Genomic DNA, 25,832 nt, shown 5'->3' with positions numbered 1-25,832 from the left:
TAACTGATGAGAAGCCTACTCAGACTACAATGATGCTGAGGCAGTTGCATTCTAATCTTTTCAGTCAATCCTTTTTTTAATGGACACTCACTGCAATAGTTAGAGCAGCAGCATTGTGCTAAGCACACCACAGTAAATCTCTAAGTCCTGGGGTTTTCTTTGGGACTCTGCTCTCATGCTGAACATCTGGGGAGGGATTCACAAAGGTATTTGTCTGCCTGCTCACATCAGTAAAGTAATCCAAACAGTGAGAGACAGAGGTCAAGTCTGAGAAACCTGCTAACCTGCCCTCACATCTTTCCATCAGCAGCGACACACTCCACCGGCACAGCGTGCTCCTCTGCTAACTCACATACTGCACTACACCAGGCTGCAGAAACTGTGCAGCATGCCTTGCAGGGCCGTTCGGCCCAGCTCTGGGTAAGGTCCGGAACAGGAGCTGCTTCAACTCAAGAGCAGCCCAGGGAGGAACTTGACTGCATTGCCCTGTAGTGGGCTGATTACTCCAGCGTGAAAGAGCATTGCTTCTTCCTGAGATCACTTTCCATGGTGTTCTGGTGGTGTAGATTCTTTTGTTTTCTCCTCATCTGTGGGTATAAAGTTACCTTCTTTCCCCCACCCTTGCTCAAAAATCTATGGGGTCAATGTCACCCCTGCAAATCAATGCACTTCCTTCCAGCTCCGGCAACATCTCTACGTGCTCTGAGGATGTGACATCCACCTCTGATCAGGGACCTCATAGTTCTCAGTCCTAGACACTCCTCATTAGAAGGTCATCGACAGGGCTGGCTTCTGCTTATTTCATAAGTTATTACAGTTTTCTTAGGCAATGATTTAAAGGAGCTAACGTTCTGTCTTGGTATCTTTATTATTGTGGCGCAGCAGCAGCTCTCTCTTGGAGAACACAGGGCACTTACAAAGCAGAGCTGCCCATTCTGCTCCTGGGAAACATTTATAGAGTTTTTCCCCTTTTAGCTGTGAAGTGTAGATCTGATCAAATGTAAAATGTTTTACAGCACTGGAAGAAACGCTCTGTCTTACAAATAGTGCAGACAGCTGTTAATATGCCAGTGATTATGTATAGGCTGGCTTCACAATCAGCTGAAACATAGGCAATGAACTTTTTCCCCCCCCTTCCTTGTATCATAGCAACTGTGCTACTGCAGGGGCTATTTTAAGAACAGTAACTTTTCACCAAACGTGATTATGAGGCAGATTGGATGAGCTCAGCCTATAAAATATTGCATTAGCTCTGCAGCATTTGTAGGCTGACTTCTGATACTCTGCAAATGGTCTCCATATTAAAAAATAAAAAGTGGTCTGTGAACATTAACTCCTTTAAATCACTGTTTAAGAAACTTGTAATAAAATCATTACAAAGGAGAAGACAGGCTTGTCGTGAACTTCTAATGAGGAGCGTCTAGGACTGAGAAATATAATTTCTCTGGTCAGAGGTGGACAGTGTACACACACATCATTGGAGAGAGCTGGATCAAGCTGGAAGTAATTGCTTGATTTTGCAATGGTGGTGTTGAACCGGTAATTGCTGAGAGAGGATCAGGGAAGTGAGAGACAGCATAGTTTGTATTCCCAGTGAGGAACGTTCCCTGGGTTGGAAAGTACTTAAGAAGCTAAAAAGGTGTCAGAATGCTTACGGCTGATGGGATTATTGGCAGAGGACCTCACTCCTCAGTGGGAGAGTATCAGAATCTGGCCCTATGTCAAGAGAGATTTGGATTTCAGTTGTGCCCCAACATTTTGAAAGTTGGGTGTCTAAAACAGAGCCCCTAAATGCACACTGAGGCACCCAAATATCAGTGGCCTGATCTTCAGAGGAGGTGAGCACCTACAAGGCCTGCTGATGTCAGTGGGATCTGTAGGCACTCAGCACCTCTGGAAATGACAGATGCTGCCAAGTGAGCTCTTGCAAGGAACGCTGCAGGATAAGTGATAGGCTATCTGTGCATACGCTAATGAATGAGAATGGCAGGATGTTTTCATTTTGCAGTTGATGACTTAATTAAGATTAAGTGATGTGGTGTTTTAGATGCTGGAGGCAAAGCATGCGCTGGTGATGGTGCCACCAGATCAATGCAGAGTGACCCTTCATCCCCTGTATGCCAGGCACTTACCTCAGAAGAGATGCAGCAGGAAAGTACAGCAGCAGCAGCAACAAATGCAACCTCACTTGGCGAGGAGCTGCACTCAGAAGAGCTGAAAGACGATACAGGTATTGGACAGAACATGCTAACGTGCTTCTATTGAGCTGTCATGCGATGAGTCCAATAAATTGGTGCATCAGAGAGCCAGAGCATTGTGTTCAATTCAGTCCCTCCAGACCAGTTTAGCAATCAACCTTGTAAGAACAGTGATTTTTGAGACCTTCATTTTACTGAGGAACATAAAGCCAGGAGTATTGGGATGAGTTGCACACATAAGAGAGACTGCTTTGTTACCATGCCGGTGTTAGGAGAGTTCTTTCCTATACCAAGAATCTGGCTGCACGTCAGGGGATGGGTAGCAGTACAATGGCATGTGGACTGTAGGAGACACCAGACCATCTTCCTTTAGATGCATGTTTGTGCATGCGCAGGCACACACATTGCTGTTGTTAACCCAGCTGGGATTAGGGAACAATATTTACAAGATATTTCAATTACTACAACGAGCAGGCCTGTATCAATAGTACAGAAGAAGGGAATTTGGTTTGTGTTTATCTAATCACCCATATATTTTGGCCTAGCTCAGAATACAAACCAGGATTTGGACCTGGTTAAGTCTGCTTTGCCCTGTTCTAGCAGTGAAAAGCTGATGTAAAGATCACCTAAATGGCTGGATGAGGATATCTTTTGGGGTAGGATAATCTTTCATTGGCATAGTTCTGCCGGAATTCTGACATTTCTTAAATGCCAAGCATGTGACTTTGCCAACATAATGTTCTTTTAACATAGTGTTTTGTATATACACTTTCCTAGGCTTTTATAAAAACAAAATGGGGGGAAAAAAACCCAGAAATTTCATCTTGAAGAACCATAACAACTCAGAGGGGTTAAAACCTTTAGAGCCACCACACAGACCTTGGTCACTTGAGCTAACAGAGTAACTGGTAGCAGTAGGTTGTCATCTCTATGTGGGTCGACCACTAGAAGGAGAAGAGTTGCACATTTTGCCAGTGGATTGCAAAGTTTGTTGCTGACAGGAGAAGAATCTTGATATTCAGGAATCCTATTATGGCTCCTGAGGGGAGTGGTTACAGACCCTTCTGCCTTTGTCTCTTCCAGGCTGCCCCATTCCCAGTCTCCTGCCAAACGCTAGCCTCCTCATCCCACTTCCCATACCAGGCCTCTCATTCCAGACCCTCACTCCTACTTTCGTTGGCTCCTTGTCCCAGTCCCTCCACTGTCCCCTTTCATAGAATATCAGGGTTGGAAGGGACCTCAGGAGGTCATCTAGTTCAACCTCCTGCTCAGAGCAGGTCCAATCCCCAGACAGATTTTTGCCCCAGATTCCTAAAGGGCCCCCCCAAGGATTGAACTCACAATGCTGCTTTGAGCACGCCAATGTTCAAACCACTGAGCTATCCCTCCCCACAGCCCTTCTCCTTTACCCCACTGCAGCTCTAAATACAACTTCAGTTTTCCATTTCTGTCTTGTATACATTCCCAGCTCTCTTTTACCTCTGGTCTATTCTCCAGGACTACTGTTGTTTTGTGTTTTTCATGATATATCAGATTGTTCCTCTGGTGCTTGTGGTAACGCCACTCCCTCCTAAATGGTTTCCCCTCAGATATTTCAGCCCTTCTCCTACTTGCCCACTGGAGACAATGGATGACTTATGTGTTATTGTATCAACCCATTTCTTTAAACCTAGCTTATCTTCTCTATTTCAGCACGGTGTGTTATTTCATCACGAACAGTCCCAAAACAGATTTGTTATTCACGGGGCATCTGACATTTGTGCTTTCACTCTTCTGTGTATCTTACAATAAAAACTAAACAAACAAATACTCAAAACACTCTAGCCCTGCATATAGTTGGCTTATATTAACTCACACTCTTATTGCTGTTTTCCTCCCTCCTGCAGCCGTTCTTACTGTGTAGTTTATCCACTGATGTGTCTTGTCTTGAATGAGACTGCACGCTTGGTAGGGCAGGGACTGTCCGTGTCTCTGTGTCTGAACAGTGCCTAGTACAAAGGAGTCTCAGTCCTAATTGGAGTCTTCCAGGCACTACTGTGATTAATAATAAACTTCCTCTACTGGACTGTGGCATCTATTTCTCTGTACATCTGTTTCTCATCACTGTTTCCTTCACAATTGAAATCCCATTTGCAGAGTCCTAGTTTCTTGAATCGTTTCCATCTCGTTTCTGAATTGTGGATATAGCTATTAATTTCTTTCCAGATCTTCCCTATTTCCAGTGACCCTTATTAATGCCAGTTCTGTTCACCATCTCTCTGGCCTAACCTTTACTGTCGTCTGCATTTCTTTTTCTTCCCTTGGGGTATGTATCAGTTCTCCATCCTCAATACGCTGAAAGGTGGGATTTAATTTTCCCAAACAGCTTACTTCCTATGCAGCAATACCCACTCCTGTTTGTTACATGTCCTTTTAGCTCCTCTTTACCAACCTCTGACAAATCCTCCATTCTAGACCCTATCCTGTTTCCACTGAAGTTAGTAACAAAAGGTGTGTATTGGAGAAAGCCTCCTGCATTGGCTTGAATTGGAGTGTTGGATAGTCAAGAAATAACATGGTCCAAGCCTGTCCATGTGCATGTGTATGTATTTCACCATTGTGTGTATTTAATTTTATGTTATTTAGATAAAAGGTCTACTGTGCATATATTAAAAAAAAAAAAGGAGACCAGGCCAGCAACACAGGATTTCATTTAAAAATTTTAAACTTGTCTAGCTTGCTGGAGTTCAAATGAAAAGTTAAGATCAAAACAAAGAAACCCAGAGACACCCACCCAGCCACCCGAGCTTGGAAATACCATGGTGTATTCTGAGTGTTTCTGGGTTTCTAGACATGTGGTATTCAGACAGAAATGTGTTCTTCTGGTTTAATCGGCCGACAGTTTTTCATGGCAGTATCACCCAAAGGTTCCCAGCCCAGTGGAAAATAGAAAAACTTTGGTTTTGAAAATTGTACTCTGGGAATTTTGTCATGGTCTCAAGGCCAAAGCCCAGGACGAGGAATCTGGAGTTCTGGATTCTAGACCCTCCTCTGCCACTGCCTTGCTTTGCAACATCAGGACAGTTACATCCTGCTATTGCTAAGTGCATAGCTCACACCTCAGCCCCGGCAGGATCCTTGAACTAAGAGTTCCCCTGGTTATCTCATCTGCTGGGCCTAATCTGGTAGGTGTGCTCAGAGCATGCCTAACCCACATAACACTACTGTGGTAGTGCTGCCCTCTTCCTTTGTACCACAACTCAGTGGTTAGAAAACTCACCCAGGATGCAGGAAGCCCCAGTTGAAGTCACTGCTTCAAATAAGGCCTAGCAGGGATTTGAACCAGCATCTTCAACATCTCAGAGGAATACTTTAAGGCCGTCCGCCGCTTGTTCAGTGAAAGCCCCTGCGGGCCGGGCCAGTTTGTTTACCTGCTGCATCCACAGGTTCGGCCGATCGCGGCTCCCACTGGCCGCAGTTTGCTGCTGCAGGGTAATGGGGGCTGCGAGAAGTGGCGCGGGCTAAGAGATGTGCTGGATGCCCTTCTTGCAGCCCCCATTGGCCTGGAGTAGCGAACCGCAGCCAGTGGGAGCTGCAATCAGCTGAACCTGCGGACGCGGCAGGTAAACAAACTGACCCGGACCGCCAGGGGCTTTCCCTGCACAAGCAGAGTATTGGCTTTGAGAAGCACTGCTCTAAGCACTAGTCTGTTGGCTATAAGGGGTGGGAGAGGAAATCACCACCACCACCACCACTGTATTTTGCAAAATAATGTCTGACCTAACTTAGGCACCTATCTCCAGGAGATGGTTCGCGACCGTGAACCCTGAGTGGAGTTAGGTGGGAACTACCTTTGAAGGGTGGGGCTAGTTTCGCTCCTTGCTCACCTTGCTGGCTTTCTGAGACTCCCATAGACTCTCCCCATTTATTGTATAGGGAGCATGGACACCTAACTTAGGACTGAGGATTCCACTAGGTGGCAGAGTGCCTGAAGTTAGGTCTTGCAATTCTGAGCCTCAGTCTCCTTTGTGGATCTAGCCCAGGGGCCAGCAACTTTTCAGAAGTGCTGTGCCGAGTCTTCATTTATTCACTCTAATTTAAGGTTTCACGTGCCAGTAATACATTTTTAGAAGGTCTCTTTCTATAAATCTATAATATATAACTAAACTATTATTGTATGTAAAGTAAATAAGGTTTTTAAAATGTTTAAGAAGCTTCATTTAAAATTAAATTAAAATGGAGAGTCCCCTGGACTGGTGACCAGAGCCCAGGCAGTCTGAATGCCACTGAAAATCACCTCGCGAACCGCCTTCGGCATGTGTGCCATAGGTTGCCTACCCCTGATCTAGCCCAATTGACTAGCAACACCCTCCCTTTTATCACTCTCACAGCTTCCCATCAGCAGCATTCCTGCGTCCCCAGAACTGAAACTCTATTGTCTTGATTCACTGCATTTCCTGGTTCTTGAATAATACTTGAATTTCACCCCTTCAGGGATACCTAACATCACTCATGAGTGGCTTCCTTTTGCTCTACTTCACGTGGCTTAAGTGGTCATCAAAATAAAGGATTGTTCTGCTTTTCACCTTAGCATTTGGCCCCTGCTGTATACGTAGCAAATGATCTTTGGGGGCAACTTTCACAAAATCCTGATTTAAAAAATAAAAAATATATAGCAATTGCAATGACTTCCTTGAAAACTGAGGTGATTATTTCACAAGTGAGGCAACTTTTCTTTCTATTCAGCAAAATTTTGCAACAGTAATCTCTGACTAATGCTGCGTATTTATTTTACTCCCCCAACTTTCCCAAACAATAAATACTCATTACTCCACTTCTAGACACATACATTCATCTGTTTGTCAACAAATTAAACACTATTATCTTGCCAAGGCTATTGTGTCCTACTGCCTCACTGCATTGGAGACTTCTGTTTGCATTCTAAAAGCAAGGATGCAAATTGTTTGGAAAGCTGCTGAGTGCTTCAGCACTTATCGATTTCCTTGGAATTGAGTGCACTCAACACCATTCAGGAGGCATTCCGCAGCTTGTAGCATCAGCCCCTTCGAGCAAGGCCGGCGCTACCACTTAGGCAGCCTAGGCAGCCAGAATAAATGGTGGGCGCCGTTTTGCCGGAGGGGGCGGCAGGCGGCTCCGGTGGAGCTGCTGCAGTGGTGCCTAGGGCGCTCAAACCCCTAGCGCCAGTCCTGCCTTCAAGATGGCCATTTCTTCTGCACTACATCCCAATGTCTATTCCCTGTTGTAGCACTGTTATTGTTATCCAAGGGAAGGTCTTCTTATATCAGGTTGCTTCAATCTTGGTTCCTAACATCATCCCCAAGAAAGACTGAGCCACCTTGGCATCAGATGGAATAGAGAGGAACTGGGCTGCAAGCTGAAGTCACATTTTAATAGGATTAAAATAAAAATTGCCAGGAAATCCTGCAGAGAGCAATCATAGAGAGATCTGTGAGGCTATATTAAAAGTTAATCATTCCTTACCCTTCATTTGTGTTCCTAGCAAGAAGTGCTCATGTGGTAACTAAATCATTGCAGCTGGGTTCTGCAAGATAATCAATTGCAGTTCTCAAAAACCACTATACTCCTCTGTCCTCATTATAAAAAAGAGCATAAGACTTTTTTGGAGGGGAGGGGAAGGGAAGGGAAATGAGTAAAAGGCTATTTGGCCCTCTGAGACTCATCAGTTTCCTTAGGAACATAGTATCTAACTCTTTCTTCAGTTACCCCAGTGTGTTTTATTTTTACCTCAGCAACCTTGGCTGGTAGGCTATTGCACACATTCATTATTTTCATTGTGGAAAAGAAGTGCTGCTAGCTGTATGCCATGAATTCTGTTTTCTTGAATCTTCTGGTATGGCCCCTTGGTTTATCATCATCATTACTAATTTCATGTCTCATTAATTCTACTGCTTCTGATCCTTTTACTAGCTAAGAAACCTTCAGTGTCCACTGAAGACCTAGAAGATGCCTGCCTGCCAGTAACCGAAGAGACTCCACAAGCCTTACTTATTTCTGAATACACAGATTCCCCACAGAAACCAATGGAAAGAAACCTAGCACAGCTCCCCAGCCCCCCTTCACTTCCAATTCCACTACCTAAGGCAATCTCCAAAGTCAAGAGTGTAACAGGTTAGTCATGTTGGTCAATAAAGACTCTTCCATTCCATTGACATTGTCCTCTCCTTGTATATCATTTTCTCCTATATATATTTTGAGTCAGTTACTTAGTTGGTGTAAATCAATGTCATACCACTGATGTGAATGGAGTGTTAATGATTTACACCAGCTGAGGATCTTGCTCCCGAACTAGAAGCACCGAGTCTTTGCATGTTGCACATATATCTGACCTGTCCTGGTTTGTTTATTGCAGGAGGCTGCAGTATGTCCACCTGCACTAATCCATGTAAAGCAGATGACATTGACAGCAAACAGCTACCCAATCAGCATCTTGTGTATGACTTACCACAAGTCGCTATGAAACCAAGGAAGGTTTAAAATGCTTTTTGTAATACAGAATCCCAGTGTGATAACAGTCCAGAAGCAGTGAACTCAGCTGTCAGCTGCAAAACTCAAGTCAATAGATCCTTCAAAGCTTTCTGCCTGAAGGATTTGCTCATTAGGGTAGGTTAAATTAGAGCTGTGCAAGCTCCTCTAATGACATACGAACAGTTCACCCAAACTTTCACAACCTACTCCTGCATTTCAGGTTTCACTCTGAATTTCAGGTTCAAACACACACAGCCTGATTCTCTAATGTGCCACAACGGTGATCTTACACTTTTCACCACTTCCAGGAGTACAAAGGAGTTTAAAGGGAGTATAATGGTGATTTATTCCCACTGCCAGGCTCCTTTACACTGCCAGAGTGTGCCCATAATCAGGCATCTAAACTGCTAACTGACAACCTTTGTTCCTGCAATCATTTGCACCCCCAACTTACTGGTATGAAAAAAAAAGTCCCCATTTGCAGAGCCACCAGGAAGCAGAAGATCATAGGGTGCTGCACTAATGACTAAGACTGACTGAAAGTTTCCTGGCTCAACTGTTTTTCAATGGAAAACTGGGTTTTCACCAAAATTACTTTTCTTGCTAAAAGTATCTGCTTTCCATGGAAAACTTTTTAAAAAACAAAATATAATGGCCAAAACCAAAATATTGTGTGTTTTCAGCTGAAAACTGAAATATTTCAATTCAAACTGGTATTGTGGTGCTTCATGGAAGTTGTAGTTCAGATGCCTTTTGTTTCCATTCTTCTTTATGGGCCAGGCTTTCTGGCCAGACTACAGGTACCATGATGCAGCATGGCCCAGGACTCCTATGACTCACCTCTTCCCCTCATCACATGGGAGATATAGTCCATCCTGAGAGCTCAACCCATACAGGAGAATGGGTGCATATGGCACCCAAAGTACAACTCCCATGAGGCACTTTGCAATACCATTTTGAATAGAAATGTTGTTTGCCAAAAACATTTCATTTTTAGGTGAAATATTTTCATTTTGATATTTCATTTTTGTCTAAATTTTTTTTGGGGGAAAAGTGGTTTTTCACCAGCTCTAATAATGGCACATCTTCGGTTCTGCTTCTGGGAGTGGGAGTAATTGTAAGCCCACATTGAACAAGTACCATGAGTGGGAGAGGGCAATGGGGTGGAGGTGGATAGAGGGAGAGAGTGTGACATGAGAGAAAAAACAGAGGGGGTTGGAAAGCCCTTTATTTTATTTTTTTTCCCCAAACAGTGTTGGAGGGAAGGAGAGGGGAATAAGCCAAGCACTAATTAATCCCAAAAGGGGGGATGTGGCAAGGTACAAGATACCATTTCATACGATTATTCCCTGAACAGCTCTCATTAGGACAAACAAAGTGTGATTAACAAAAAAGTGCTCAACATTAGCCTAAGCTGTGTCCAGGCTGAACTGGTGCCTGTGAGGCTCTGGGATCAAGGTAGCATAAAGGTGACAGTAAAGTCCCTCAGCGGCTTGGCGAGACCAGAACATACTTTCCTATTGCACAAAGATAGAGTATGAATTAGGAGGTGTTCTATGGCCCTTCAAGCTGCAATTCAGTGGAGAGTGGAATGATCATAAATATCCATTATGTGTTTCCAGGGTGGCACCTAATCAAAATCCCCTTGAGCTCAGATATACGTCTCCTGATAGCTGAGGCTCTCTGCCCTCTGGGTATGCAGAGAGCCTGCCGATCAGTTAAAGGGGAAGGAATTTAGATGCTACTGCTCTTGTATACAGCCTTATTGCTGCTGCTTTGTGGCAGTGTACTTTGCCTACTAGACACTCCAGTAGATGCTCCTATGCTTTAAAGTGTTCCAGGTTTGAGAAAATAGATCACCTATGTGGTTTTGATTCACTCTTTCAGCTATACGTATACATGCATACAGAGAGAGAAGGAGGATTACCCATTTGTTAGGGCAACATCATGGGAGACATGGGTTTGATTCCCTGCTCTAACACAGACTTTGTGTGACCCTTCCCAAGTCACTTAACCTCTTTTTGCCTCCATTTCCCATCTGTAAAATATAGCACTGCCTTCCCTCAGCATGGGGAGGGAAGTGTTGTAAGGCTAAATACAATAAAGATTGTGAGGTGCTCATATCTAAGCACCAGAGATAGCATACATTTTGTCTTGTTAAATTACACACCTGGGGCCTGGTTTACAATGTGAGATTTCTACTTGTGCACACACACATACAAGCAAACATCTCTCTGAGCACTAGACCAACGCTAACAGTTGCACATGCACAAGTGTTGTGTTATGCAGGTATAACACGCATTTCCTGGTTGCAAATTCTTGCACATGCCGGTACCGGAGTTTTAAAAGTGCACACTGTAATTTTTGTGCCTGCGAAGTGCAGGCTCATGAACATCCTTACCCACATATGGACTCTGGGTAGAAACCCAACTCAAAATTTAACCCATAATGCTAAAGAGTTTCACCAGGTATCCAAAATTTTTGTATATTATTATGATGTTGCATGTTAGTAACTAACCACATATTTCAAACAATCAGTTTCCACTAACTTATTCAGGATTTCATTTTACACTCTTGATTTTCTATCTAATAATTTGTACTATAATTCGCTACTTTGGTAATTTTATTATTTTTAATTTGAAACTTGAAAAAATATTTGATTTTTTGTTTAAAAAATCCTACACAAATATGTGCACACTGGACAAAATTCTGTCTTGGGTTGACTTTGTGAGTTGTGACAGATTTTCACCAGTGTCCTTGAGAGCAGAGTTTGGGTACCGTGTAGGGAACCATGCAGCACAATTGTCCTGGAAGGAAATATCTTGATAGCCTATGCTTATTATCATCATCCTTAAAGTGCTATACCTCATTTTGAACATCTCCTCTTTTCTCTTGCAAGTTTCTGGGCTAATCAAGAGCCAATTCTTGAAATCCTTGCACAGAAATATAAGGACACCACTGATAGCAGTGGGAGTTCTGACTGGATAAGGGCAACAGAATTTACCTCACAGAAAATTAGAATGGTAAGGAGGGCCTGGGGAGAGACAAGGTAGGTGAGGTAATATCCATTATTGGATCAACTTCTGTTGGTGAAAGAGACAACCTTTCAAGCTACACAGGTCATACCTGAAGAAGAGGTCTGTGCAGCTTGGAGGGTCTCTCTTTCACCAACAGAAGTTGGTCCAATAAAAGATATTACCTCACCCAGACTGTCTCGCTAATATCCTTGAACCAACACAGCTACAACGGCAACATTGCAAACAAAAAGGGTATGTGTCAGTTTAAATTCATATTATCAACACTAGGTGGTAACAAGAGAAAAGGAATAGCCTTCTACACAATCCAACTAAACAGATCTCCTGTGCTGGTATGTCTCCACTGTAGAAAGTATCACAACCCAGGACAGATATGTGGCCAGGAAAGTGCAGTGAAAAGAATAATTGAACTGCAGAAGAGGAGAAAAGTGAAGCAACATCTTTGTCAAACAAGGCTTTTACCCCAGCTTCTTCCATGCAGTCTTAACCAGAGTGAGAGAAACATCAGAGGCACAGCAATAGAAGAGGCAGGTGTTTGTAGCACTGGGGGTGATAGATATGAGTGATGGGATTGGAGAGGAGAATGTCCGGGATGGGCTGTTCATGAAAGAGAAGAATCACCTCAGCGCAGAACTTAAAAGGAAACTGGCTATGAAGATATTAGTGTAAGATTTCCAAGCTGCATTAGGGGTTTGGATGCCCAACTCTCACTAAAAAACAATCCAAATCCCCTAGGTGGTTTGGAAAATAACCTCAGTTTTGGGTACAAAAAGCATCAGTTAAACATCCTCCCACTCCTCTTCCCCTCTCCTGTTCTTTGCTGAAATGCTTTTGAAACAGATCAGCTCTGGCAAGTTTGGCTGAACTAGCTAATATCACCATATCTCACAAGCTCTGGTGTTTCCCTATATGGGGTGAGAGACTACGGCCCATTATGGGGCAGGGAGAGAAGGTCAGAGAATGGATCCTGGCACATTTTGACCTCAGTGAAGAACAGATTGACTTAAAATTTACACAATCATCTGGAGCTCAGCAGAGATTGGAAAGCCTGGCTAGTGGCCATCAGGGTTCATTAGGGATCAGGGAGAAGGGGTTGGGAGTAGTGTTCCCTCTAATTTTTAATGTCCATGTGTGGAATGAATTTTGTTATGTGCACCAATATGGAGGTGGTGGGGGTGGGGCCAAGAGGTTCAGAATGTAGGAGGGGGCTCAGGGCTGGAGCAGAGGGTTGGGGTGTGGGAGGTGAGGGCTCTGGCTGGGGGTGAAGGCTCTGGAGTGGTGCCAGGGATGAGGGGTCCAGGGTGCAGGAGGGGGCTCAGAGCTGGGGGTGTGGGCTCTAGGGTAGAGCTAGGAATGCAGGCTGCCCCAGGGCTGTGTCAGGGAGAGATGACTCCCCCTAGGCGTCTTCTGCTGCAGCAGCTCAGGGCGGGGGGGGGGGGGAAGAGGCTTCTGCCATGATCGTGGTAGCTCCGGCTGGGCCAGGCTCGGGGAAGGGTGCTGCTCCCCCGCCATGGCAGCTCCAGCAGGGTTGGGCTGGACCAGGGGAGGAGCACCCTCTCCCTGCCTGCGTGGCCCTTTATGGCCTGCTGCACAGCTGAGAGGGAACTTAGGTTGGGAGTCAGGAATGGATTGGTGATTTTGGGCAGAAAGAAAGAAGAATCCAATTGGAAGAGGGAGTAAAATGGGAAGGTGGCCCATTTTTCCAAGCTAAATCTTTGCAGCCTGAGTCTTTGGGCTTCAGATTGTTTGACTACACAAGTCTCACCACACAAGCCACATCCCCAATATGCAATGGCACAACAACAGCACCATTTTTTCTGTCCAGCATGCAGAATCAATCTCAACCCAGGCTCTGTGTGCCACAATTAGAGGCTCAGTGTGACTTTTTATCACTTTGTTTTCAGCAGCAGGAAGTGAAGTAGATGAGCCAGCAGTGAAATCCCCTCCTTCCACTATCCTGAAGAATTATGTCATTGTTGGTTCCTCCCAAATCTCAGGACAAGCTGCCCTCTTCCACCCATCAGGCCAGAAAGGCTCCGAACCCCATGTCAGAGGACAGCTACCAACACCGACCAGTTCCCCTCATCCCACTGCTGTCCACCTGCCTTTACCGCCCAGCAGAGTCATTGAGGAGCTCCACAGGGCTCTGGCCACCAAACATCGGCAGGATAGGTAAGTATAGCACACAGAGGCACAGCAAATACCAGGAAACAGTCCTTTCAGTAAAAGTATTTTTCATAATACAAATTCCTGGTAAGAAAATATTATTTTTTCCTGTTGTTAACACTCCACCCATTTAATCTGATTAAAATCAGGTTGATTCTGCCCGCACACTGCTTGGTGGCCCTAGTTCCAGCATTGATCCTTGGTTAAAATGAAAGTTTCAGCTGTTACTTTATAATATGCTACTTTTATGACAGGAAAGCTACTGTAACATGGAAATAAGGGATCAAGGAGGTGGAATCATTTGCTAATCCTCAGCTCAGTGTATGAGGTGGCTCGTCACAAAAGCAGGATATCAAAATGTAGCAATTTAGACAGTGAAGTCCTCCTAAAAGAACTGCACACTTTCAGACCACACACGCCACTTTCATCCTGTTAGAGAGGAACTGATGTGAGGTCAAATGTTCAAAACTGCACACATGCACAACGATGCACGACTACTCTGCAGGCAAAATTTCCCGAGGTTGCATGCACAAACCAGGCAATTGCATCTGTAAACGGTCAATTCTGATCACTGGTGTGCAAAATTATCTCATCTGAAAAATTACCTGATTTTGCTGGAAACAGCCGTGGCCTTCTCTCTAGCCTCCTGAAGCTTTCCTGATCATAGCTTTGCTGTTGGCCCATGGCTTCTCTGAATTGTTCCTTGGCCATGCATTCCCCAAGTCCTCTTGATCTCTTCTGTCTGTCCTCTTTATCAGCTGATGCTATAACTTTATAAGCATGGACTGATCTACCAATGAGATGATCCTCTTCCCAATGAAGACTTTGACCCCTTTTTATTTCCCCATCTGCGAAGTGAATTTAAGAATAACCTACCCCAGAAGATTAACTGGTTACTGCTTACTAGAGCCCTGTGAAGATGCTATACAAGTGATCAGTATTATTACTTTAGCATGTGACTCTTGGCTTCTGCGTGAGCATATATAGTACCTTATTTTGCAATACACATGGCTATGTAGGAGTGTGTTGAGTACACTGTCTTGCTTTTCATTAGAAATTCTCCACTGCAGTAGTAGAGAAAGACAAAGGTAATTCCAAAGCTATAGGATTGGTTACGTTTCTGAATGCCACAACAATCTTTCTCACAGGAAACGGATTAATACAATGCCCTTTCCAGGGCCTGTTAAATCCTTGTCAGGATCACAAACTTTTAGAAGGGCAATGTTTCATACAATGTATGTTTTATATTAGAAGCACATGCTGTGTTCTTTAAAGAGGTCATTATGGTACAGCACACAACTATACATCAAAAAAACACATTAATCATTCCCCTCCTGTACCTTATTCTTGCAATTCTGAGAATGCAGTCCAATGATGTCCCTTGTACATCTCACTGAAGACATGATGCCTGTGTTCATCTAATGCTAGGTTTTTATTATGGCTTTAAAATGGACTTATCAACCCAGGTGTGTGCCTTTCATCCACAGCTTTCACAGCAGAGAAAGCAAAGGGTCTCCCAAGAAAAGAGTGGATGTCCGTCCATCCAGAACATCTAGCATCGAGGGCAACAAAGAAAAGGAGGAGAATGCACTGAGCCACAGTAATGATCCGGAGAACAAGCGAAACTCAGTCAAAGAGTCAGATGAGAACAAAGAAAACCTGATCATGAACTCAGAACTCAAGGATAACTTGGTTTTTTATCAGGATGAAGAGGTGTTGAATGACTCCATCATTTCTGGTAAGGAAAGTTAATTTATTATCCTTACAAAAATATACCATTTCAGTCAACAGGAAAGGTCCAAAATATCTCAGTGTATGAGTGTGAAAATGCAATGTTATGACAGGTTTTTTGTGCATGGATTCTCAGTGAATAGATAGTGCTAAAGTTATGCCTGAATGACACGGTTTGTGCTCATGTCTGTCTTGGTAACTACAGCATACCAAAAATGGCATTAAGAGATACATAGATAATTCAGTAGGTGCTGTCCTTTCAGTTCTGCCTACACCACTTTGTACCATCTCACCTGAATGGCAGCGCTTCCAGAAGGGGCATCTCATCATCAGTGAATGAGGATTTCTGAGAGTCTGGTGCAGGCAAATCACTTTTGGAAATGCCCCAGTCTGGAAGCAATGCAGTGATGCAGTATAGGAGGCTATTTGGCAATGAGTAGCAGACCTATCTTGGAGGGACACGTGTCCATAGGCTGGGATCTGAAGAGCTGAACCCCAGCTCCCCTGAAGATCTTTTAGCAAATCTCTGACAGCTCAGTGAATTCTTTCTACCCATCTGCCAAATTGTGTCTGTACTGGATTACACTGAACTCTCTACAGCTCTGGTATGCCTGCCACACACAAAAATGTGTCTCCCTCTGGAAGGTTTTGGAAGGGGTAATTTATTTACTCCATCGTTTATGAAGTTAGGTCATAGATTAAATTCTCTCTTGGAAGCACTGTTCTGTGCTTATCTGAACCATATGACCTCTTAGCAAAATATTACGGGAACAATTATTATCCAGGCCCATTGTTTCATTGAGCTGAGCCACTGGGGCTCTCTGCTGTTTGGAGAAATCATATTTCAATCAAGTTTTCAGTTCAGCAGGACCACATTCTATTTTAAATGAGTTTCAGTAGATTGGAACAGGACAGGCTTAGAGAGAGCCCACTGCAAAAGTAACCAGTGTAGCAGCGTAGTGTAGCAGATTGAGAAGGAACTTAAAAAGGAAATGTATCTAAGGGTAAGTAATGAACTGGATTATTGGGTTCTGATCCTAGCTCTGCAGCTGACTCTGGTATCTTATTGAAGGGTTGTTGTAGCCATGTTGGTCCCAGGATTTTAGAGAGACAAGATTGGTGAGGTATGAAACACAAAGTTGAGATAAAGTAGAAGAGGAAATAAAAGATAAATCTTTTGCAGAATTTCCCTGCATTTAAGTGAAAATTCTCTCTTTTTTTTTTTTTAAATAAAAATCTCCAGATAAAATTTTTCCACATCTCCCTGGGCATAGCTATTGTCCATGATTATAAGAAGTTCACTGAGTTTGGTGTAAATTCTTGTAGATTAATTTGTCTAACACAAGCCATGCAGTCCTCCTATAACACAAAAGTGTTTATTCTACCTTTGAAGACGTGTGTCATATATTTAATTAGACATGATTTTTGCTTACACAATTAGTGGAAAACTGTGATGATGGCAAGAAACCAGTGACCATAGAAGCTTATGTGGCATCCAGAAGCAGCTCTTAAAAATAAAAAGTGCTTCAAAATATTTCATCTTATTATGGTGTAAGGTATCTGCTTAAGGTATGCCCTCTAAAGGGTTAAAAGGTTATTTTGCTCAGTAAAAGTTAAGAAAAATGTCAAATGGCATTTAAATACCAGACAAATCACAGAAGTTAGGTTTTTCCATACTTATTAGGTTATCCAGTCTGTCCGCCAGTCAAAGTGGAATTCCTACAATATGTATATTAGCATTTTGTCAAGTTTTACGTTTAAAAAAAAAATTCCTAAGGCCTAGGGCCATGTAAAAACATGCTTGTCCAACTACCAGGACTGTGTGTGCCGGTGAGATATTTGCACACGCAGATGGACAGTTAGATACCAGTTTATTCACATGTCCAATTTTTATGACCAATCTATAATGCAATAATTTTATGCACAAACTAGCACTCAGTTGTGGATGTATTTTTTATGTGAGCCACAGGTGCCTGGCCTTTTGACATCAAGCTTTGCATATCCCAGGCTAAGAATACTTCCCCATGTCCTTTGGAGGACTAACCCACAGCCTTACCAGATCTCACTATCACGTTTTTCCTTCTGTTCCATTACTCCTAATTGTATACCCAGCTACCATCCTACATCATTTATTTCACTCCTTGCTGCTCAGATAAGGGACAGGATCAAAATGAAAACCCCAGATATGATCACAGCCAACCTCTGGGAAAGGTTGTGTCAGGTCACAGACTCTAATAGGCTGAACTATAGGCCTGAATCCAAGTACCTCCAAACTTTAGGGTTAGCTCCAAACCATTTTAAGAGCCAAACTTTGTGCACTGGCCCATCTGTAGTTAAAAATCTGTAAATACTCAACATGTACTCACCTAGTCATTGCTGAGCTGTCTGTCCATATTGAGAATATGCAACCGTAAAAGACGCATGCACAAAAAACCCAGATAGTTGCCTACGCAAAGCACATAGCTTGCTGTGATCTGTTCAAGAGTGTGCATGTTTTATTCTAACCAAAGCACTACACTTTTCAAAAGTTCCAGCCATTAGTGTATGATGTCTAAGGAGGTTGCAATGGGATAAACGGAAATTCAGTGATGAAAGTAAATGACAATCCTCTGAAATGCAGGGGGAAAAGTCTTACCAGTGAGAATTATTGGCAATACAACACAACAGAACAAAACCAGCCCATTGTGGATAGAGAGTAATTAATATGGAGCAGGTGGGATATTTTAATGAATTCACTTCTGTGAGTTCCCCCTTCGTGTTCATTGTCTGTGAATATTCTAGTGAATGACAGGAAGTTGGAGTGTTAGCACTGATGTGGAAACAGCAGCAATTAAACAAATATCAAAGACTAATTATTCCTTGATTCTCAGAGTTACGCTCCGCCAGCCAGGGGACAGAATTATGCCATATCATTTACATCCAATCCAAACCAACCAGAGGTTGAGTATTGATGAGCTCAGTATAAAAACCTATATAGAATAGAACAGAACACTCCCAACAAATTGCTTGAGAACAAGCCCTTTGCCAACCATTATCCACAGAAACTGGTGAATAATAATTACATCTGATATTGTAACCTGTCTGTGGGCAGTTTGTGAACAACAACAAGGATGGAATGTGTCAGATGAATTATGCAATCAGGTCCAGGAACAGGAGAATGGAGGAACAATGGCAGAGAAATTCAGCGATTCATTAAGCTACAGGATGGAAAGAGACCATCTTAGGACCTCAGGGATGACAACTCTGCTACCACTGTTTTCTCACATGTTCTCTGTATCTGAAAGGATGTAATGAGACATTTTTGTTCTTGACACTGCACACACTTGCACTGGCTGACAGACATTTAAGAAATACACAGTAACAAGAAAGGTAGCAGCAACATAATTCCCTGCAATTCTCCTGCTTTCAGAAGTCTGGGTTGGCTGGCAGCTTAGAAAGAATCTAAACATCCAAGGTGCTTACATGGTCCCCATTACTAACATATGTGAGAACCTCTCAATCTTTGATGTATGTATCCTCATACCACCCATCTAAGATAGGACAGTGCTATTATCCCCATTTCGCCAGATGTGGAACAGTCACCCAGATCCCTCCAAGGCAGTTCAGTGCCTAACTCCTACTGAAATATCTTGAGGATCTGGGCCAGAGAAACACAGGGTCTGTCTATACTGCAGCCAGTGTAGAGATACCCGAGCTAGCTTTAATCTAGCTAGCTCCAGTGACAATGGTAGTGAAGCTGTGGAAGTACAGACTGCAGCATGGGCTGTTAGCTCAGGACAGAGAGTCTGTACTCAAGCAGCTAGCCTCAGTTCCTGGTTCTTATACGGCACGGATTACTCTCTCTCTCTGTCTCTCTCTCCCCCCTAGCACTCAATCTCTGATTGGGGCTGTATATAGGGCTGCATTAAAGCTGCACATTAATTCTGCTCTTACATTGTGCATCTGCACATTGTACCTAAATTTGAACCATAGATGCCAGCTTTTGAAAACAAACAGTGGAGGGGTGAAATCTTCAAAAGCACTTGGCATTGATCCCACATTGCTCCCATTGGGAGTGCAGGTAGCCCAAGGCAGAGCACTTCTGAAATCCCACTTGAGATATTGGTGGTTATGGGGCAGAGGGGAAGGTAGACGCGTGTTAGCCCCAGGAAGAACTACTTTTAGGAAGATGTTTAAATAAAGGTACCGGTAATTAAAGCATAGCAGATACACTGATCAGCACAGTGGTCAGGAAGGAATATCCCATCACGGTGCACTGTTGGCTAGGCGCAGGGTCAGAGCTAGTGTGGGCTTTTTATTCCCTTTGTTGGTTTTTTCTTTTCTCTGAAGCATCAGATATTGACCTCTGCCGGAGGCAGGATATCAGTCTTGGTGAACAAATGGTGCCCTCAATAGGGCAGAGAATGGACCAATTACAAAGTGTTCACCCACAAAATAGGCATTATCCTCCTTAAAGGATAATCTATCTTTTTTTCCTCCTGACTTTGTGTCATAAACAGATAGCTAAGGGTTAATGTCTCTTTCACCTGAAGCACCTGACCAGAGGACCAATCAGGAAATCGGATTTTTTCAACTTTGGGTGGAGGGAAGTTTGTGTCTGAGTCTGTTTTCTGGCTGCCTGCTTTCTCTGAGCTTTGGAGAAGTAGTTTCTACTTTCTAGTCTTCTGTTTCTAAGTGTAAGGACAAAGAGATCAGATAGTAAGTTATATGGTTTCTTTTCTTTGGTATTTGCATGAATATAAGTGCTGGAGTGCTTTGATTTGTATTCTTTTTGAATAAGGCTGTTTATTCAATATTCTTTTAAGCAATCGACCCTGTGTTGTGTCACCTTAATACAGAGAGACCATTTGTATGTATTTTTTCTTTCTTTTTATATAAAGCTTTCTTTTAAGACCTGTTGGAGTTTTTCTTTACTTCAGGGAAATTGAGTCTGTACTCACCAGGGAATTGGTGGGAGGAAGAAATCAAGGGGAGATCTGTGTGCGTTGGATTTGCTAGCCTGATTTTGCATTCCCTCTGGGTAAATAGGAAGGTCCTTTTTGTTTCCAGGACTGGGAACGGAGAGGGGGAGTCACTCTGTTTGGATTCACAGAGCTTGTGTCTGTGTATCTCTCCAGGAGCACCTGGAGGGGGGAAGGGAAAAAGGATTATTTCCCTTTGTTGTGAGACTCAAGGGATTTGGGTCTTGGGGTCCCCAGGGAAGGTTTTTCAGGGGGACCAGAGTGCCCCAAAACACTCTAATTTTTTGGGTGGTGGCAGCAAGTACCAGGTCCAAGCTGGTAACTAAGCTTGGAGGTTTTCATGCTAACCCCCATATTTTGGACGCTAAGGTCCAAATCTGGGACTAAGGTTATGACACTTAGTCAGTCAGGTATTTTCAAAAATTAATCAAATTGGCCAGTCACTGATGGTGGCTCCTAATATGGACAGCTCGGATTAATCCAGCTCTCTTGGTTCAACTGCATTTTTATTTGGATTTTGCAACACCATAAAGATTAATCAGTGCACACTGCGTATGGACCCTGGGAGTGGTTACCATGTAAGCCTTGTTAGAAACCCAGACATCTGGATGAAGCAATTTGGCTGAGCTGGGGTGGGCTGAATGCTGTCTGCTCCTTTAATACAAGTAGGATTTGGGTTAAAGGTATGATTTTTCAGACTGCACTTGCTTCTTTTAAATTTCACAGAGTAGGAGATTCTTTTTTGTTCCCCCCCCCCCTTTTAAGGGCATGGATTGAGCTCTGCGAGCAGAAGCAGGCCTCCGAGTGCACCTCCAGAATAGGCATTAGATGACAAATTGGCAGCATTTTATTTGTAACGAGCTGTTGCATTGCTACAGTGTGTTCTATTGCATCTTAGAATACAGGGCTCTGGGCCAGATCCTCAGCTGGTGTGAATTGATGTAATTCCATTGACCTTAAAGCCTGACTCTTTTAAAGGCCTGGATCACTTTGTATTGTATAGAGAGCTTTTAGCTTGTCCTAAATGACCACATGAGATGGGGGAAAGCACCAGAAGAGCCCCGAGCCCACATAAGGGAACAGCATAAGGAGGGTGGGAGTTACAGAACTGGCCCCACTTTTATACACCCCAAAGATCATGGGGAGGGGTTATCATTCTGCTTTCTGCACCAGCTACCACGTCAGCCTCTGGTCGGGGGGGATGATACCCATCCTGCAGGTGCAGTTTGCAGTGTTAGATCTGCTCCCACAGCTGCCGGATGCAATTCGCCTGCGCACGTGCTGTGCCCATAGAATACTCCATGTGGTGCCGTGGCCCTCTGCATCCACCCACGCTGCGGCTGTGCTCGAAAAGCCATGACACAGCCCCAAGGGTTTGGTCTAGTAGTCAGAGCACGTCATGCGGAAGGCATGTTTCTAGTTTGGACACTTACTTGTGTGACTTCAGGCAACTGACTTTGCCACTTTAGGCCTTATTTTACCCCATTTAAAACCATTAAACGAATATTTAACATCACACATGAGTGCTGTGGGGCTTCGTTAATTTATGTTTGCAAAGCACTTTGAGTGGAAGAGTCAGCGTATTATTATAGCATGTCCGCAGTCAGATTCTGGTTGGGGAGAGTTGGTTTGATCAGTTTCAGAAAGCTCTAATTTTGCAACTGTCCGGGACTCAGGGTGTGATATTAGGCAACTCGCTCGACTTCTTTCTGCCTCGGTTTCCCTACCTGTATGCCAGGAATAACGGTGTTCACCTTCCTTTATAAAGCACTTAGAGATCAGCAAGTGAGTAGTGTCCTAAAAGACACATCCTAAAGGTGAACCTGTTATTTACAGGAAGCAGACTTACTGGGGCATGCCAACCTGCAGAGCACCTCTTTACAAAACAGCCTTTATTAACATCTCAAATACCAGACAAAAACTACTTAAAAATCTAATTTCAGTCTTCTTTAAGAATTGGATGATTTTTTCTAAGAAAGAGAGCTCAAGTATTAAAATAAAACAGGCTCCCTTATGATTTTTACCGCACACTATACATTCAGTAGAGCACTCCAAGACAAGTAGATACACAGATTTATGTGTACTTCTTGTGTAGTCAGACAATGGTTCACCTTCTGTCTTAAGGGGACTATTCCACACTGATTGTGCACTCAAAACTCTGCGTTTTCTGTAGGACATTAACTATACTTAATGAATATATTAACAAGAGTGTCAAATGGAAGACACAGGAGGTAATTGTCCTGCTCAGCTGAAGTCTTACCAGTGCTGAGCAGAAGTTCTCCATCCAGTTTTGGGCACTGCACTTTAAGAAAAATATGGACAAATTGGAGAAAGTCGAGAAAAGAGCAATAAAAATGAGAAAAGATTTAGAAAATCTGATGGATGAGGAAAGATTAAAAAAAAAAAAACCAAAAAAAAAACCACCACACACAACAGGGTATGTTTAGTCTTGAGAAAAGAAGACTGAGGGAAGACCTGATAATAGTCTTCAAATACGTTAAGGGCTGTTATAAAAAGAGGATGGTGATCAATTGTTCTCCATGTCCACTAAAAGTAGGAAAAAAGTAATGGCCAAAATCTACAGCAAGGGAGATTTAGGTTAGATATTGGGAAAACTTCTCACTGTATGAATTGTCCAGTCTGGGTCTGGTTGATGATCTACCCTGACATAAACTTGATACCAAGGGGGCAAACCCAATTGTGAGTTTGAAAAACTGACACGTATCAATGCTCTAGGCTGGAGTTGGTGAGGGGGGGGTATCACCTCTGTTAAGCTTTTCACTTGCAGGTAGGTTCTTTTATTGGTATTTTTAAAACAATAGGTTCTCTCTGTAATGCATTTACCTTAAGAATAAATGTGCTTGCCTAGAAACAGCTGTGTAGTAACTTGTACACTGCTGGCAATGGACTGTGCATAGCCCTTGGCGAGAAAGCAAAGCACAGGCCTTTAGGCAGATTGGTTGGGTGGGGATACTATAACGTAAGGTAAGGAGCAGACTTAAAACCCCCAGTCAGAACAGAGTGGGACAAGGGCCCCTACCCAGAGACAGGTGATGGCAGAAGACCTGAGACCTGACTGAGGACTCCTGGAGTGGACCATGGAGAGGGGGTACAGATGCAATTACCCTGAAGCTGTGACACCTGTCATTGGAGGTTTTTAAGAACAGGTTGACAAACATCTGCCAGGGATGGTCTAGGTTTACTTGGTCCTGCCTCAGCTCAGGAGGATGAACTCCTCTAGTCCTACGACTCTGTACAAGGAAGGTATTCGGTATAACTGCCACATGTTACAGTAAACTTGTTACAGGATTGCTTATTCTAGACAGAGATTCAGAAAAGAGAAGCTCTACTCAAACCAATGAAACTGTTGAGCCAGACGGAGACTGTGGTGCTTTTCTTTTAGCAACTCAACCTCAAGCAAGCTGGGACTTTCCCAGCTATGACTCGCAGTCTACATTTTACTGTTGGTTAAAAAAAAATGAAGTACAGTGAAAGATGTTGGGTTTTCCACTCTGTAAGCAGTTTAAATTTAGAAACCTTATTACCATATTCCTTCCAGCTAGCATTGCAAGATGGTTTAATTAGTCAAGGAGCCAATTTCAACCCTTCACTAAGCCCACGGAAGTCATGGAGTTACACCAAAGATGCATTTGACCCCAAGGCGTTTTCTCAGAGTGAAAGGTTGTTTCAAATGCCATTGGTTGACAGCCTCAGAAGAGTAGTGAAATATTACCCAGAACAGTTGCTGCACCTTTCCTTATGGGAATTCCTCTTGTAAACATCACCAACAATATTTCAGGCCAGGATTTTCCTGCATGTGCATGTTTTGCAGTTACCACAGTAGATCATGCCATTGTGAGAAGTATGCACACCTCCCACTGCCAAAATATCTTACCAACTTACAACCATTGCACACACCATTCTGAAAATCTGACCCTTATTTCATTCCTTGGAATGGTTTTCTTGAAGTCTCTCCAGAGGGGAAACCCTGAATACAGGTCTGCAATTTTACTGTGGCATTCTAAGGCTGGTCTACACGAGGGGGGGGGAGGGGAAATCGCTCTAAGTTATGCAACTTCAGCTACGTGAATAATGTAACTGAAGTTGACGTACTTAGAGCTACTCACCACAGTGTCTTCAATGTGGTGAGTTGACTGCTGCTGCTCCCTCATCGACTCTGCCTGTGCCTTTCATGGCAGTGGAGTACAGGAGTCAATGGGAGAGGGCTCGGGGGTCGGTTTATTGTGTCTAGACTAGACACGATAAATTGATCCCTGCCCGCCAATTCAGCGGGTTGCATAGACATACCCTAAGACAACTTAATGGGGTAGATTCATCAATAATGGCTCGTATCTTGTGACCTATGTGCACCCTCCAGGCTGACTATTCCTGGTTCTCCATCTTTTGAATTGTTTGTTCAAAATTGAGTGAAATGTTCAAAAAGTTTAATCTGCACATTCGGGCCAATGGCACCTCACAAATAATCACCCACTTAACCTGGAACTATTGCAGGTGTGAGTGGCTAGTTTAAAGTGATCAGTGCTGGACTGTCAGTCCAGGTCATTAAGAATAGGATTTTCAGAAGTGTTCCGCATCAGTCTGATTCTGTTCACACTGAACCAAAAGGTACAACTCCCATTGATTTCAAGGGGAACAAAGCTCAGCATTTTTCAAAATTCTTCTGCTATCCACCGAAGGGTACAGAAAACATCAGCAAACGTTTCCCACAACTTCTCACCAGCTGCACCTTAAAACCCCTTTGTGGAGATATGCAAGGGTGAGACTAAAGCGCAGTCCGCAAAGCCAATTCATTCCTTGGCTTCTTTGCTAAGACCGTTTAGAAGAGTGCCAATGAGTGCTGGTGTTTTTTCTGCTCTGTCAGCTAACCGGTGGGTTGAGACTATCTGTAGCACACCTTTCAGTAATTCCCAACCAGCCTGGATTTGAGCTGGAAACCCAGAGGGGAAAGGATCTCCATCCCAGCCATTCCCATTCGCCTGCACTACCTAATTCTATTACGAAGTGCTCCAGATGTAGCTTTGCTCTGGAACATGGGAGGCTCAGAGGATTGATGATTTGCACCCCCTTTGACTCCTGGATTAGTGGTTTGAACCTTGCCTCAGCTGATAGTTACCAAGAGTCATAGCCATCTAAGAGCATTATCCTGGTCGACAATAGTACAATGAGATGATAATCTCAAGCATTTCTGACTGGACCATTTGCCAACACAGCTGTGTTGGCAATCTCAGCCCTAG

The 25,832-nt window shown here is 43.5% G+C and overlaps 1 protein-coding gene across 7 annotated transcripts in view; it reads left to right on the top strand.

Moving 5' to 3' along the window:
* PHACTR3 (phosphatase and actin regulator 3) overlaps positions 1 to 25,832 on the top strand; it is a 168,378-nt gene that overhangs the window by 94,325 nt on the left and 48,221 nt on the right. For 4 of the 7 annotated variants that reach the window (XM_030533753.1, XM_030533759.1, XM_030533756.1 and 1 more), the window contains exons 4-7: positions 2,048 to 2,230; positions 8,127 to 8,327; positions 13,624 to 13,891; positions 15,373 to 15,623. In XM_030533753.1, the coding sequence (XP_030389613.1) occupies positions 2,048 to 2,230; positions 8,127 to 8,327; positions 13,624 to 13,891; positions 15,373 to 15,623 (903 nt within the window). The remainder of the gene's footprint in view (positions 1 to 2,047; positions 2,231 to 8,126; positions 8,328 to 13,623; positions 13,892 to 15,372; positions 15,624 to 25,832) is intronic. The other 3 variants (XM_030533758.1, XM_030533757.1, XM_030533754.1) reach the window with 3 other exon arrangements.

This window comes from Gopherus evgoodei, chromosome 14 (assembly GCF_007399415.2).
Source record: "Gopherus evgoodei ecotype Sinaloan lineage chromosome 14, rGopEvg1_v1.p, whole genome shotgun sequence".
In the NCBI taxonomy this organism is placed as follows: Eukaryota; Metazoa; Chordata; order Testudines; family Testudinidae; genus Gopherus; species Gopherus evgoodei.
This window is presented reverse-complemented; position numbering and strand designations above follow the sequence as displayed.